Source organism: Falco biarmicus, chromosome 4 (genome assembly GCF_023638135.1).
Source record: "Falco biarmicus isolate bFalBia1 chromosome 4, bFalBia1.pri, whole genome shotgun sequence".
In the NCBI taxonomy this organism is placed as follows: Eukaryota; Metazoa; Chordata; class Aves; order Falconiformes; family Falconidae; genus Falco; species Falco biarmicus.
The window spans coordinates 67872145-67888236 of NC_079291.1; the positions used below are offsets into that span (position 1 = coordinate 67872145).

Genomic DNA, 16092 nt, shown 5'->3' on the forward strand with positions numbered 1-16092 from the left:
TCCCAGTGTCCCCCTGCCCCCCTCACTGTGTCCGCCACACCTTCTGGTCCCTGTGTATCTCCAGGTCCCCCTGCATCCTGTACCAGAGCATCTCCTGGTCCCCAGGCCCCACCTTGTCCTCCTACATCCCGTGGTACCCTCGCATCTCCCAGTGCCCCTGCACCCCCCCATACTCCCACACCCCCTGGTGCTCTGGCACCCTGCATCCTCTTGCACCCTCCAGTGTCCATGTACCCCTGTATCCCCCTGTGCCCTGACACCCCCATCTTCCCGCACCCCAGTGCCCGTGCAGCCTGCATCCTCCTGCACCCACGGGTACCCGAGTACCCCCCTCTCCTCCCATACTGCCGGTGCCCGTGCACCCTGCATACTCCAGTGCCCGGGTACCCCTCCATCCTCCCGCATCCCCAGTGCCCGTGCACCCTGCATCTTTCTGCACCCCCAGGTACCCGGGTACCACCCCATCCTCCCGTACCCCCGGTGCCCGTGCACACTGCATCCCCCGGTGCCCGGGTACCCCCATCCTCCCGCCCACCCGCTCCCAGCATCCCCGGGCAGCGCTGCCGCCGGTGCCGCTGGCGGGGGCTGCCGGTGCCGCCGGAGCTGCGGCAGGCTGCGGCGGCTCCCCCCGCCCCCGGCTCCCCCCGCCGCCCCCGCCCGGCGCACGGCGCGTCACGGCGGGGCCGGCGGCGGCGGTGGGTGCGCTCCGCTCCGCGCTCCGCGCCCCGCGCCCGCCATGGCGGCCCGGCGCCCCCGGGCCCTGCTCGCTCTCGGCCTGGCCCTGGCCGCCGCCGCCGCCGCCGCCGACCCCTTCTCGCCCCAGCTGGGGGACACCGCCGGGTGCCGCGGGCAGTGCGGCCGCAGCCTGCCGCGCCGAGCCGCCGCCGTGAGTCCGGCCGGGCACCGGGCACCGGGGGTACCGGGGGTGCTGGGGATACCGGGGGCACCGGGGTACAGGGGGTGCTGGGGGGTACCGGGGGCACCGGGTACCGGCCGTGCTGGGGGTACAGGATGTACCGGGGGTACTGGGGGCACCGGGGTACTGGAGGTACCGGGAGCATCAGGGTACCGGGGGTACTGGGGACACTGGGGTACCGGGTGTACTGGGGGTTCTGGGGGTACGGGGGGCACCGGGGTACTGGGGGTGCTGGGGTTACCAGGGTACCGGGGATACCGCAGCACCACGGGTACGGGGTGTACCAGGGGCACCGGGGGCACTGGGGTACTAGGTTTACCGGGGGTACGGAGGGTACGGAGGGTACTGAGGGCACCGGGGTACTGGGGGCACCAGTGGTACTGAGGGTGTCGGGGGCACTAGGGGCACTGGGGGTACCAGGGTACCAGGAGCATGGGGAGCATTAGTAGCACCAGGAGTGCAAGGAGCATCATGGGGGACCAGGGGTACTGGGAGCATTGGGAGGAACCGGGAGCACCAGGGGAAACTGGGAGCAGCAGGAGTATCAGGGACACTGGGAGCAGTGGGAACAGCTGGGGCACTGGCAGCAGCAGGAGTATCAGGGACACCAGGAGCACTGGGACCAGTGAGGGCACCGTGGGCACCAGCCCACCCTGTGTGGGCATTGCCGCTGCACGGCCACACACCAGCCCCCCCCCCCCCCCCCTTCCACAGGGAGCACCGTGGTGGGCACCGGGAGAGCCTCAGAGCCCCGGTGGTCTCCGCCGCCACAGCTTTGGGTGCCCCCAGCGAGGGCACCCACTGCAGTTTGGGGTGCCTGCAGTGGTTTCGCCCATCTTGGCATTGGCGTGCCCCCCAGTCTCACCTGTGCCTGGTTTGGGGTGCCCTTGGTGGTGGCAGCCACCCCACACTGGGGGTGCCCCCCAGCCCCCCATCACCAGTGGCATGGCACAGCCATCCCCAAGAGTGGTGGCATGGGGCCAGTGGGGCCAAGGACAACCGGGGTGGCGGGTGACACCGTGGTGACAGGGTGGGCCAGCACCACGTGCTGGCAGCGGGGACTGAGATGGAGCCGAGCGCTGGTGGCTGGACCCGGAGCATCACGGAAAGGCCCGGATCAGAGCTGCCGTGGCCGTGCCATGCCAGGGGCTGCCCGGTGGCCCCCATCCCCGAGCCCCCACGCGGGCAGGGCTGTATCTAGGCCAGTGCCTTGGCAGGAGCCAGTGTGGCCGCCGCTGCCATGGGTGGGATGAAGTTGTTTTCCCATCGGGGCTGGAGCTGCCTCCCTGCCAGCACCCAGCCCTGCCTGCTGGCCGGGGCACCCCGCTCCCCCCGAGCCTGCACACGCCGTGACCCCCACATAGGCTCAGTGCCCTTCCGTCCAGCCCCCCAGTGTGTTCCCAGTCCACCCAGTGCATGCACCTCCCCCCATGCACACCCCCCCCACCCCCCCGGGTGCAGCCCCCACCTGCTGCCAGCCCACGCCAGGGCCTGGCAGGTGCCGAGCTCCCTGACCGAGGCGGGGGGACCCGCCACATCCTCGATGGGGCCGGGGCCACGTGCCAACCCCACCCTTGGGTGCAAACGGGGGAGCGAAGGCAGTTCTCCCAGCCTGGGGGATGCCGTCACCTTGGGTTTTGGGGTGACAACCCAGCAGGGGTCCTGCAGGAGAGCCACGGCGCCTGGTGCCCCCCAGCTGGGTGCAGGGGGCCGCGGGGGGGGGGCCGGCACAGCCACTGGGCTGAGCTTGGTGCCAGCTCCACGCTCCCTCCTCCTCCCTGCAGGATGCTGTTCTCAACGCCTGTTACCGGGGCTGCCGGCTGTTCTCCATCTGTCACTTCGTGGATGCGAGTGCCGAGCTGAACACAACCAGAGCCGAGTGTGAAGCAGGTGAGGAGCCAGCGGCCGAGCGGCCCCTGCGCCCCAAAGACCATCCCAGGGGTCCCCCCCACATACCACTGGCACCACCATGACGCTTTCCACACTCCCGAGCATCCTGCCTCCGCTCAGCCCCACGCTGTGCCCCAGGGCTGCATCCAGAGCCTGCTGCAAACCAAGCAGGTTGCAGGTTTACACCCACTGGGTGTAAATCAGGAGGGGTAGGGGGGTGCTGGGGGTGCGGGGCTCATCGGGGGGATCGAGCCCCCCCTAAATGACCCCTCCTCCTGCCTTGCAGCGTGCGCCGAAGCCTACAGCAACGCAGAGGAGCAGTTTGGCTGCGTGACAGGGTGCCGCAAGCAGCTGCCTGAGGTGGAGAACAGGAAGGAGAAGGTGAGGGGCGGGGGAGATGGGGAGCCCCTCTTCCCCCCTGAACCCCCTAGCCTGTCCCTGGTGCCACCGGCCGAGGCTCTGCCCTGTCCCTGCATGGAGCTCCATCCTGGCTGCTCCGTCCCTGTGCCATCACCCCATGGGACTGCCGGGGACTGGTGGCATTTGCCCCCACAAGGAGCCTGGAGCCATGGAGCCTTGGGGGTGGCTTCTCCAGCAGCCTCGTCCCTTGCCTGACCCCCAGCATGGGGACGTGGGGCATCTTGGTCACCCTGAGCCTGGCAGGGACCAAAGGACAGGGCAGAGCAGGCAATACCAATGCAATGGAGACCCTGCTGAGCCCACCAGCCACCCCCTGCCCGGGACCCCACGGGGGAATGCTGGGACATGGTGGCTTGGTCCTTGGGTTCCACTTCAGGGAGGACTTCTTCCTCCCATGGGAGCTCAGCCCAGTCCCTCCTCTCCCTGGGGATGGAGGCTACAACACCCCACACATGCAGCCCATCCCTCTGTCATCCATCTATCATCCCTCCCTCCCTCCATCCATCTGTCATCCCTCCATCCATCATCCATCATCCATCCCTCACCCCTCCATCCCCAGCACAGGCATCCAGCCCCATCCCTGCCTTTGCTGCCTCCTGGCCATCCCCACCAGCAACCTCATGTCTTGGCGAGGTTGCTTCGGTTCCCCTCGATGCTTTCCCAGGGTGGCTCGGGCCCAGACCTGCTCCCTGCATGCTCCCACCACCCGGCACAACCCACGCCGCAGGATGCCTGCCGCATCTTGCTGTATTTTATGTCCCCCATTATAGGTGCCCCCACGGAGGGGTGCCGCGGGGGTGCCAGAGGGGTGCCAGGGAGACACGAGCCCGCTGCTGACCCGTCGCGCTGCTTCACCCAAAGCACATAAAATGGATTAACGGGGCTCGACCCGTGCTGCCACTGGTTTCGGCCAGGCAGGGTGATTATGCCAAATTCCCAGGGCGAGAAGTTCTGGCTGGTGACTGTTGCAGATTCCCCCGGTTTTGATCTGTTATCCTTCCCAGCAATTAGCAACGCTTTTTCCTCCTACATTTAATTAATTCAGCTTTTGCCCAATTAATTAAATTAGACTTTGGCCCAAGGAAGAGGCTTTTGGCTTTGTACACGTGCAGATGAAGATAAATTTGTGCTGTAGAAAGCTGCGGCTCCTTCAAAAAACCGCTTTGCAGCCGGTTTTTAAGACCTTCCTGATCCCATTTCCCAGCCCCTCTCCAAGGTCGGGGACGAGCCTCGGGGGGTGACCGGCTGACAGGGAGGGCTGGCACCCCCTTCACCCCCCCAAAAGCATTTTTCCTTTGGGTTCCCAGACAAGCAGGCAAAGCAGATTTAGCATAATAATTAGATACAGAATCTGACCTATTTATTTCCTGTTTGCTGGTTTGACCGTGCAAGGGGCTGTCGGAAAATGTTCGAAGCCAGTGGCAGGGAGCAGCCAAGCGGATTCCAGCAGGGATGCTTTAAAAATAACAAACTGCCGCGACGGCCAAGAATCCAGGGCACCGAGAGGCTGCCAGGAGAGGAACGCCCTCAGCATCTCGGCCTCTCACTCCTATTGTTTCAAGCGCTGGTGTGAGCGCAGGGCTGCTGAGGGCTGGGTGACGGCCCTGGGGACCACAGCCCCAAGCTTGGTGACCCTCCTGGGGCTGGAGCACAGGCCCTGCATGTCCCCATCCCCGGCAGAAGCGGGCTGAGCCCCAGACCTGAGCACCCAGCTCAGCCGGGACACAGCCTTGGGGTGGGACGTTGTCCGCTGGGGTGGGTGACAGGGGGCTGGCGGTGACACCATGTCCCTGCTCCTTTGCAGAGCCTGGAGCTGAAGGTGCCATCATTCTCCGTGTTCGATTTGGTCTCCACCTTCTGCAACGACATCGTCAGCTCTGCCCAGAGCTTCATCTCTTCCACCTGGACCTTCTACCTGCAGGCGGACGATGGCAAAGTCGTGGTGTTTCAGGTGGGGGTGTCCTGTGTCCTCTCTCTGCTGGGTGCTAAGAGGAGTGAGGACCCACTTGCTCACCATTTTCTCCCTCTTTCCCTGCTGACCCACCAGTCCCAGCCCGAGATGGAGTATCCAGTACCCGAGGTGCCGGAGGTGCAGCCAGCGCAGCCGGGACCAGGGTCCAGCCCCCGTGTCCTGCAGCCCCACACAGGTGCAGGGGGGTCCGGGCTGCTGGGGGGGCACTGGGAGCCTGCATGCCCTCCTGGCTCTCATCCCATTTCTCCAGAGCTAAACAAATTACCCGCTTCTTGGGTCTGATTAGCTTCCCACACCCCACACCCACGCAGGGGGGGTGGGTCTGGATTCAGGACCCACTCCAAGAAGCTGCTGGGATCGTCCACACCCCCACCACAGGCGGAGGGTCCCCGTGGGGGAGAGGGGACCACCCGGCACCCCTGCACCCGGTCCGGTGCGGGCAAGGGGCAGGCATGCCCACAGCGGGTGCCCGGGCTCAGAGTCGCCTCTCCCCCGCCAGGCCCCCGGGTGAAGGGGGAGAAGCCCCCCGTGAAGAAGCCACGGGGCAAAGCCAAGGCACAGCACCCGGACCCCCCGCAGCCGGAGCACGACTTCCTCGGCTGCATGTCCAAGTAGGTGCAATGGGGCTGCGCGGGGCCGGAGGGCCCTGGACCTGCTGGAGCAGATGCTCTTCCCCCCAGCTGCCTCCCCAGCTCCCTGTGCCCTGCTATAAACTCGTCCTTTTTCTTTGGTGGGGGGTGGTGGGGTGTTACAGGCGCTCGGGCCTTCCTCGCTGGATCCTGGCTGCCTGCCTCTTCCTCTCCATCATGGTGATGCTGTGGCTGAGCTGTGCCAGTTTGGTGACCGCCCCCTGAGCAGCATGTCAAGACCCAGGTATGGGTGTGAGCGGTGCTCAGCGCAGCCCGGGGTGGTCCCACGGGGGTCCCTGACACCCTGTGTCTCCCCGTTCTGGCTGGGTGAATCTTGCGGGGTGAAGATGTGGCCGTTCAGTGCCTGTGGTCCCCGGCCACCGTGCTGGGCATGCTGGCATGTCTGTGCTGTGTGGTACGTCCCCAGCCAGCCCCGCGGTGATCCCAGCCGGGGGACAAGAGGGTCCTGTCCCCTGCTCTGGGGCTGCATGGTCCCCTCTGCCTCTCTTCCAGCCTCTGAGCATCAACGGGGACAAGGAGTACCTGGAGGACCTGGATGGCCCAAGCACCTTCCCCCTGCCACCCGTCATTGCTGTCACCCTGTGCCCTGCGCACGGTGGTGAGGATGCGGGGCCACTGCCCCTCAAAGTCGACCTGGACAAGACCGTCCTGTAGTGCTCCCACCCCTTCCCGTCACCTCCACACCACCTCCCTGTCACCTTCCCCATGGCGTCATCCCCGGTCCTGCTCCGCTGCCCTGTGTCCCTGGCTCCTGGCGGGGCATCTCTGGCTCTGGCACGGAGGGGACCGGGGGTGCGATCGGGCTTGGCTCCGCTCTTCTCCCCAGGGATGGCCACTGCGGAGGAGGCTCCCAGGAGCCAGGCTGCGGCTTCGCCTCCTCCGTAGATGTTCTGTTTTCTGGGATCCTGGCTGCCAGCACTCAAGAGCCAAAAGAGGAGCTGCCAGAGTGGGGAGGCCGGGGGGAGCCCGTCCTCATGGTGGGGCGGTCTGTCTCCTCCCGACCGGAGCCCCCGGGGCCCCGCAGCCCTCCGGGCATGGGTCCAGCGCTGGGCAGGAGGGAGCCGGCTGCAGTGGGGGATGGAGAGTGTCTGCAGCGTTCTGGGCTTTGGCTCGGCACATCCCCGGCCTCCCACCTTGGGCTGAGCCTCCAAGGCGCCGTCTCTGGCCCTGAGAACTCCCTTCCGCTGGCCGGAGCCGATTGCCTTGGGGAGCCGAAACGTGGCGAATGGATTTGGTGTTGGCAGCTGGAGAGAAGAGCAGATCTCGCTGCCTCCATGCCCACGCGAGGACCCAGCCAGCCCCTTCCTGGAGCTGTGGAGGGGCCCCGGGATGGCTCCTTCCCCTCCCTGCTCCGTGATGCCTTGCGGGTGGCTGGCCCCAGTGCCGACGGGTTGCTGGGACCAAGCAGGGGACGAGGTGGCGTTTCCCTGCCTCGTGCTGTCATGGCGCATTCGAGCTTGGGCAGGAGGTGGGAGCTGCTGGGATGCCTCCGTCCTGGGCTCAGCATCCCTGCCCGGAGCCGGGAGCAGCTCAGCCTGCGGGGCTGTAGCTGATGGCAGGACCTAGCAGCAGCCAGCCTCCGGGTCCCCGGGCTCACAGCCCTGCCCTGGAAGTAGGGGGCCGGCCCTGGGGTCTCCCAGCCAAGTGGGGTCCCCCTCGGCTCACCCCAGCACAGCCCCTCGGTGTGGAGGGGTCCCTTCCCTCCCCCTGCTCCACAGGGCTCTGCCTCTGCAGCCAGGCTCAGTGCGAGCTGGGGCATCTCCCCATATCCCCACCGTTCTCCATCACTTGACTTCATGCGTCGTTTCGTGGTTTGATTTGCACCGGCATGTGGTTCATCGGCCCCCGGCCCCCCGTGGGGCCACCCCCGCGCGCGGAGGGATGGCTCGGCGGTCCCTGCCAGCCCCGTGTCCACCTAACACAGTCTGTACAGATTAACTTATTGCCCGCGACTCCCCACCCTTGGGTTATTAGGCTCCCTCCCTGTGCTGGCTGCTCCCCGGCGCTGAGCGGTCTCGGGGGGCCATGGCGTGGTGGGGTGGGGGGGCTCTGGTCCCTGGTCCCCATCCCCGCCGATTTTGTGCTGCTCCATATCACTTTAACCCGTGCAACATATCTGGGGCTGGGGAAACTGGGGGGGGGGGGGGGGTGAGGGGTCTCGTGTACATTTTGGGGTACACTTTTCATTGTTGCTTTTTGGCCGCTTGGCTCAGTGCGAAGCTCGGGGGGTCTGTGGTGGCTGTGGCCTGGGGGGGGTGTCTGTGTCCTGGCCACAGCGGCTTTCCCCGTCCCTGGGTGCAACCGTGCCAGGCTGCGAGCTCGGGGGAGAGGGCAGCCCTGGAGCCCCCCCAGCTTCGCTTCCAAAGGGCAAACCCAGCCTCAAGCTGGCTGGGCAGTGCGGGTGGAGGGGAAATAAAAGGTTTGTACCAGATTTGGATGAGTCGGTGGCTTCACGGGGTGCCCATCACCAGCTGGGGAGCAGGTTTGAACCCCCTTGTGGGGCTGGAAGGTGGGTGCAGGTCAGTTCCCATCTTGCCATCCCATCTGTGCAAGCTGAGCCAGGATGAAACCTCTGGCAAACTGGAGAGAGGTCCCCTGTCTGGGCTGTTTTGCAGGGATACGGGGCGATGCTCCCCTCTGCTGCAAGCTGCAGATTTACCGGATCGAGAGATTCAGCATCAAGCGTAAAAGGAGATGCTGTGTTCCCTGGAGAGCTGGTACCGACATCAGTGGGTGCTGGGAAGGTGCGGGGTGGGTGGGGGGCTGTGCACCCCAACACGTTCACCCAGCAGCTGTGAGGAGGAGGAGGCTGAGACAGGGCACTGCGGAGGGCTGCATGCACGTGCTCACATGTGCCTGTAAAGACAGGCTGGGGAACGAGGGCTTTTCCCTCTGGAAACTGCCCACTGAGACCCGGGCACCCGTTGCGAGGAGGGAGAGTGCAAATTGGGCTGCGCACACGCGTGACACGTCAGCGTAACACGCCGCAGCCGCCCGGGCTCGAGGGCTGGGACGTGCTCACACGTGCGTGCACCCACCTTTCCCCTGCGGCTTGTGTTTTTCCTGGCGCAGCGCCTGCGTCCACGCCACAGTCGAGCTCTCCCCATGCCAAGCACGACACAAAAGCTCACGCAAGGGCCTGGAGGCTCGTTTTTAGCACTTCAGTAGCTCAGCAGGGTCCCATCCTCGGAGCCAGCAGCGACACGGGGCCCCTGAGAAGCCAGGGCTGGTGCTGGCCTCAGCTGCTTGTTTTCCCTGGGATGTGGAGCCGGGGATGAGGAGGTGCTGCCTGACCCCTGGGAGGGCTGCGGATGGATGCTGGGGTGCGCGACACGAGTCGCAGCCAAAGAAGGATCTCCAAGGGGGATGCAGCGCCTGGTCCGCTGCCTGCCAGCAGCCTCTCCTGCCGGAGCACGGCCCCCGCCTGTCCCTAAATTGGGGCTGCGATGTCCCCTCCACGCAGCACGGCGATGCTGGGGGCTGGAGGGGGATGCTCTACTCTGCTGGGCTCAGCTCGCCAAATGGAGGGGAGAGGGATGGTGTTCTCAGCGCACTGCCTGCCCTGCCTCTGCCTGTGCCGTGCGCAGGATGCTCTGGGCAGCCTTGGCTGTGCAAGGCTGGCATATCCCATGGCTGCATTGCCCGGGTGGTGGGGTTTGGGGGCTTGCACGATGTCCTCAGCAGGTTGGGTGCCTTAGGGTGCCAGGGTGGGCAGGGGGGTGTTGGGGGCTGGCAGGACAAGCAGGAAGAGCTGAGAAATGGCAGCCCAGTGCTGGGCAGCCTTTGGGGTAGGCACAAGCTCATGACCCAGAGCCCCCTGGCCAGGGTCAAGGCACCAAGTGCCCCCTGGAAGGCATGTCAGAGGGTGTCTTTCTCCAGCATTTTCCATAGGTAGCCCAGGACATCAGCGCTGAGCCTCATTACAGGCTAGGTGGGGGTGCTGGCAGCTGCTCGCCCCCAGACACCCACTCTGCGGTGATGGAGCAGCAGTTGGGTGCAAGCAAGAGCAAGCAGAAAGACCCCAAGATGGTGCTGCCTGGGGCTGAGACCCCCAACACAGGGTTGTCTGCATCTCCCTGCCACGGGCTGGTGCAGAGGGAGGGGGCAACACACAAGATCGGTGCGGACAGCTGGTAAACCCTGCCCGCTGCGGGCAGCGCTCCGAGTGGGTCCCCTCCTGGGATGGGAGCCGGGCTACAAACCGTGGACAAGCTCCTTGCCTTTAAACTGGAATCAGATTCCGTGTTGCTGGCTCGGGGTGCAGGAAACCGTGCCCAGGAGCAGGTGAGGAGGGACCCCACTCCAACAAGAAGGAGACGCATGAAATTAGCTGGTTCCACTCCCCGCAGCAGGCAGCCGGGGTGTTTTCCATCCGACGCCTTTTCCTTCTCGCTCCCTCTTGTATTTTTTCACGGGGGAAGCAAAATTCATGGTGTGTGGCCCCATCGGCAATGGGCAAGCCAGGCTGCGGCGGAATCACACCCTTCAGCCCATGGCTGGTGATCAGGGCACGGGGGACCATGAGCCCATGGCAGATCGTGTCCTCGTGGCGAGCATCTGTGCACCCACACTCGCCTCAGCATGTCCAGCCACAGGTCAGCAAGAAATCACAGACTGGTAGGTGGGGACTGTTAGCCACGCTGCGGCAAGAAGTGGCCTCAAAAAGTGGGGGAAGGCCAGCAAGCTGCCCCCCACACCTCCACCATGGACCCCCGCAGCATCTCCCTGCTGAGGAGATGCCATCGCTTGGCCTCTGTGCCGGTAGCAGGTGCTGAGGGTCACAGGGGGTCTTGCTGGCTGTGGTTGGGGTCGGCAGCGCCCCCGACCCTCGCCGCTGGCTCTGTGGCTGCGCTGGGCTGCTGTTCTCACCTCCAGAAAATGCCCCCTCCTTTCTCCACCCCCCTTCAAATCTCAGCTGCTGGGAGCTGGCGTGGCTCCACCGCTGCTCGCACACTCCAGCTGAGGAGCCAGGCCACGCGGCGAATGCATTTGTGCACGGATTTCCCTCCCCTCTTGCCGTCTGCTCCCAATGGTGTCGTTTGCCCCTATTTCTCATCGCGCTCTCCTGTGCTGAAGATGACTTCAGGAGCACTCGCAGCTCCTTGTCCCACTGCCGGGTGCCTGGAGCCCTGTGCCGTGTCCCACTGGGATGTCTCTGCTTAGGAAGAGCATTGGGGTCCAGGGATGCCGCACAGGGCAGAAAACCCAGAACTGGGACAGCAGGACTCCGACAAGTCCCTGCCTTGTGCAGACACGCCAACCCACACTTTTATGCTTTGTGACCAGTTTCTCCAGATTCAGAGTGGACATGGTGTTGGTTCACCTGGGTCTGAACCTGTTGCTCTCCTTCGCCCTTTCCCACTGGCAGCCCAGGGAGATGCTGCTGGGCACGAAGCAGCCGGGGGGTGTTTCTTCTTCTTGCCTCATGTTGGAGGAATGAGGGTCTTTCATGAGAGTCACAATCAGGGTGAAACAGTGGGTTTGGGCCCTGCCAGGGCAGGGCTTTGAAGATGATGGAAAAAAGAGCCTGGGTTATCTCAGCTGGGGAAAGGATATTTTCTAGCTGCTCCAGCTGCCTCTCGCTGCCCCTGGCCTGGCTCCTGCTAGCACATGTCTGCAATCCGGTGTTGTCCTGACCAACACACAGAGCTGTAAATTCAGCTTTAATCCCAACGGAGGTAAGTCTCCATCCAGAGACGGAGCGAGGATGAGGATGCAGGGTGGAGAGTTGGACAGGGGTTCCAAGTGAGCTCTGGCAGCACCGCTGGCTTGCAGCACCTTCCCGACGCTGCGTGTGGGAGCTGAGCCCTTGCCCTTACAAATGCTCCTTCAAACTGTGCCGGGCACCATCCTGGAGCCAGCAGCAAAGCTCATGTGGCCTTCAAAGATAGAAATCTCATGGTGCTGCTGAAACCAGGCAGCCAGGCTGGCGGGGGAGCGTGGTGCTGTGGATGGGCACCCGGGAAAACACATCCATGGGTTTCCTCTCCCTGTCCATCTTCCTATGACCTACCCCAAAGAAGCGGAGCCACGGGTGATTCAACAACAACAAAACCAAACGAAAAACAATCTCCTCGTGCTAATGGGATTGGTTCTGTCCCTACCACGCACATTCCAGCCTGGCTCGAGGGACCGCTCGGGGCGGGGGGGAAGGGGAGGCTAATGAAGCCAAATTATTCTCCGTCTTCAAATGTCAGAGTTCAGCGCGGTGCCGCTGGCTGGACCTGGCGCAGCTGCTGTGCCGTGGTGGTGCCGTGTGGAGGCGAAGCACCCTCTCGGCAGCCGGCACGGAGCACTCGCACACATCCAGCCCACCGCCAAGTGACATACATTTTCCATTCCCTGGGCTTCATTACTTCTTGGAACGCAGACTTCGCTCGCTGGGCCATGAGGGGCTTCGCTTCCCTCCGTGTTTATTTTCGCTGCTGTGTGTTCTTCTGCCAGGTGAGGAGCACAGCCAAGCTGGTCAGGGAAAGCAGGGATGTATGGTTGTGGTTTGGCTGGATGGATGGGAATCGGGCTCCCTTAAGCACCGATGAGGCGGTGCGGTGCAGCACCTGCTCACCTTCAGGCGCTGGAGCCATCCCACTGATTTCACGGGGACGACACGTGTACTTAACACTGCAGCACGTGCAGAGGGGATTTGCTGGATCGCGGCCTTGCACCAGTGCCGAACAGTGCTGGGGACAGCCAACGCCTCCAGCTGGTGTGGGAGCCGGCTCCCGCGGGTGCCGCGTGCGTCAGCTCGCCTTGCCATGCGTGGGCGTGGAAGAAGCCCAAGATTCATAAAAGAAGGTGCGCAGCCTTCCCCCAAGGCAGACCCCACGTGGCTCTGCTGTCTGCTGCCTGCTCACGCCTGCTCCTCCTGCTCACTCTTCAGTGCAAGGCACAGCAATGCCTGTGCCTCCCAGCACATGCGCGCAGTATCTGCGCAGGATGAGATGGAACCACTGCTCCAGGGTCTGGGTAACACTGCCTGGAGCCATTGTTTCCATCCCGGCAAGGATGGTGCTCAGCTGGTGTGTTGTGCCGGAGCCTCAGCAGCAGCTGCTGTGTCAGTTCGACTCTGCAGCAGGAGATCGGGGACCTGCAGGGCTGCTCTGTGCCCTGGGATGGGTGGGAGCCTACAGTTATCTGTGTGGAGTTATCTGTGGTGGCAACTGGCAGAGGTGGTGTGCAAGGTGGGGAAGAGGGTGTCTTACCTTCACCAGCCTCCCAGGACAACGCCTCAGGGAGGTAAAACACATCCAAGCCTGAACACAACCATGGGGAGATGCAGGCAGGATATCCTGATGGGGCAAAATAAAAGGGAGGGAGAAGGACCAGTGCATGCAATGCCACGGCCCATCCTTCCACGGAGAGCCCTGGCTCTGCCAGCACACGCAGACACACCCCAGCCCGCATGCTCGATGCCTCCCTGGGCTCACACGCTTGCCGGGATTACACGGGGATTAGCAGAGAGCTGTCTACCAGAAATCAAAAGGGAGTAAAACCAGCCAGAGGCACAGGCACTGAAAAAGCCCACAGCACCCTCCAGACATGCATGACAAGCAGAGGATGGAGCAGTATGGGTTGCTGATGCTGTGCGGAGGCAGTGAGCAAGAGGGAGGTCACTCGCAGACTCCTCCATAACAATAGCAAATAAGGGAACGGAGAGTCTTTGTTGTGCTGGGGAAAATCTAGCAAGAATTGGGAAAAAAAAAGCTCGTTGCAGCCAGCTGTCTGCCTCCTCCACCCAACACAAACTGCGTGGACCGATAGAGCTGCGAGGAATTCCTGTTTCTGAGCGTTTGCAGGATGAAACGAAAAGGTCGGAGGAAAAGGCAGTGCTGCCAGCTCATGATTTTGTCATTAGTCTCACAGTGTTGGCCGCAGATTTTAAAGCCCCAGCTGTGGGAGTCGTGGGATATGCGAGAGCTTGGCTTGCAGTAAAAGGTACATTGATAGACCTCATGTTTTGGGGGGGGGGGGGGGGGGGGGGGGGAGAAGTGAAAATATGACTCAAATACATCCTGATGGCTTAAAATGAAGAAAGAAAAATGTAAATACTTTGGAGTTTATTATTTCTTTTTTTTTTAACCTAGTAAGTTAGATCTGTGATTTTACAGGCAGACCACCGCTTTCCACAGTAGGAATACCAGGACTGCCTTGATAAACTGTGTGCGCCAGATAAATATATTAAAGTTGTGCAAGTTGCTCAGATGCTGTGCTAACACTGGTCGTAAAAATCACCTTAGATATAAGGCAGGCTCCTTGGGGAAGGGGCTAAGTGCACTCAACAAATAATGAATAGAAATAAAAATAAATATCAAATGGCCCATAAAATCAAACAATAATGGTAACTAAAAAGTTCCTGGATTTGCTGCCAGAGATAAAATCCCATCAGCAGTATGAAATAACAAGAAATACCCCCTTTTGGTTCCTTCTCCACATGACAAAAGTCAGCACGCCTGGTCACCAGAGTAGTTATGGAATACATCTCCTTTCCAGCATCTTGCAAATGCATTTTTCATGCTTTGAGAGACCTTCTGGGGTTCAATTTAACTGGGATCTGGGGAACATGTGAAAGGCATTTACAGCATGCAGCACAGCCTGGTTTTTCCTGCAGGGGAAGCAGAGGTGTAACGTTCACAGCTCCCATCCACTGACCCACCTGGGACAGAGAGGTCCACAGCAAGCGGGCAGCCTGGCTGGGCTAGCTGTCAGCAGGGCTGCTTTATTACCATGCATTTACTGAACTGAAATAGATGCACTTAAAATATCTATATAGACCTAAAAATAATAAAGGGAAAGCATTTATTTTAAACGTTTTAAAGAGCGGGGCATGCCACAAAGCTAAAGCGACAGAAAGCAGCCCCAGGAGAGTGTGGAAGGTATCAAATGAAGCAGAGCTGGTGTCTGAGGAAGCAGGACAAGTGCGAGGCACTGGAAAGGAGGGGCAGGAGCCCTGAAACACCAGCCAAATGCACAGAGCAGTGGTCAAGGTGGGGGGAGAGCTGGGGTGGGGGCCATGCTCGCTTCTGTGGCTCCGTCGTGCGGGCAGCACTGCCCGGCAGAAAGGGCATGGTGGTGAAACATCGGGGATGGACTGCTGCGGGCTGTGCTGATGACTTACGGCGTTAACGTTCATCCGCTGCCTCTCATCTCCTCTTGCTCTCCCCGTTCCTCGATGCGCTGACATCTCCTCTTCTGTGTAGGTCAGGTCTAAAATAACAGGGCCCCGAGGTCCTGGCTGGGGTCTCCATGCGCTGCAGCAATACAAATAGCAAATTAATAAGTACTGCTTCCTTTTCTCCCAAAGGTTTTACAAGGCTTAATTAATGAATGTCTGTAAAACGCATTTGGAGCTGGGAATGAAATGTGCTGTGGAAATGCCAAATATTTTTAATGCTCCAGCAGATTTAGAAGATTTAAATAAGAAAAATACACAGCTTCGCCTCTGAAACAGATTGCTCTCCTTGAAGCAGAGGGCTCCAGAACATGAAGTTTTCATCAGGCTGACTTGAAAGAGTATTTTCACGGCTTTCCAAGTGCGTTTATTCTCATGTATGAATTCCCCCTTTCCCTTATACAGATGTGGACACCAAGGCATGGGAAATCAAAGAAATTTACCCCCGGTCGTTGGCAGAGCCACCGCTATGAATAATTTCCTGATTTCCACTGACGACTGGAATGCCCTCTAGACCATCCGCTCTCTCCAGATGTGTGCCGGCTTTAAAAATTACATGGACCCTGCGACGCTTGGCCTTGTCTCTCCCGGTTGTTTTGGGAAGAGCCAGGAGCGACTCTGATGCCGACCATGTGTGGGGACGCGGGGCGGCGAAGGCATCTTTGGCACCAAGACTGTGCAGCGGCAGCGTTGCGATCTCCAACGACAAGACTGCACCCTCTGGAGGGTACTGTTGCTCTTGCACAAAGCACTTATGGCAATAAAATCCTGGTCCATAATCATCCAGGTGGTTTGGTGGGAGGTGGCGCCCCCAGGACGATGGGGAGCAGGGTTGTCCCCGCAGTCCCGGGCTGGTTGCACACAGGATGGTCCCTGCAGGAGACATTTTGAGTCGCACGTGAAATGCCGAAGGCAAGCGTGGAGCGCTGGGGTGCTGGCTGCGGGCAGGGGCCGGCGGCTGCCCTTGGATGGTGGTCGGCTGGAAGGTGCTGGCATGAGGAGGCCCGTGGGGTGGTGACAGACCCATGGGACCCCTTAGCTGTGGAGCAGTGACAGACCCCCCCAGACCTCCGCA

The 16092-nt window shown here is 61.8% G+C and overlaps 2 protein-coding genes across 3 annotated transcripts; one reads left to right on the forward strand and one right to left on the reverse strand.

The window, feature by feature from the left end:
* The first annotated feature begins 596 nt into the window (after positions 1-596).
* Positions 597-7935, forward strand: TMEM59L (transmembrane protein 59 like). The gene is given in 9 exon segments (XM_056337472.1): positions 597-886; positions 2701-2806; positions 3093-3187; positions 5031-5177; positions 5274-5373; positions 5698-5809; positions 5953-6046; positions 6048-6071; positions 6341-7935. Coding segments are annotated over 9 exon segments (990 nt in total). The 5' UTR covers positions 597-736; the 3' UTR covers positions 6503-7935.
* A 5986-nt stretch (positions 7936-13921) lies between these two features.
* Positions 13922-16044, reverse strand: LOC130148605 (uncharacterized). Of its 2 annotated transcripts, XM_056337404.1 has the most exons (3): positions 15461-16044; positions 14964-15096; positions 13922-14450 (listed from the first exon to the last, which is right to left on the reverse strand). In XM_056337404.1, exons 1-3 carry the CDS (start codon positions 16042-16044, stop codon positions 14358-14360), a joined length of 810 nt encoding a protein of 269 aa, XP_056193379.1. In that variant the 3' UTR covers positions 13922-14357. The 2 variants fall into 2 exon arrangements, with proteins under 2 accessions (XP_056193379.1, XP_056193378.1); XM_056337403.1 differs by having other exon boundaries at positions 13922-15096.
* Between the last annotated feature and the right edge of the window lie 48 nt (positions 16045-16092).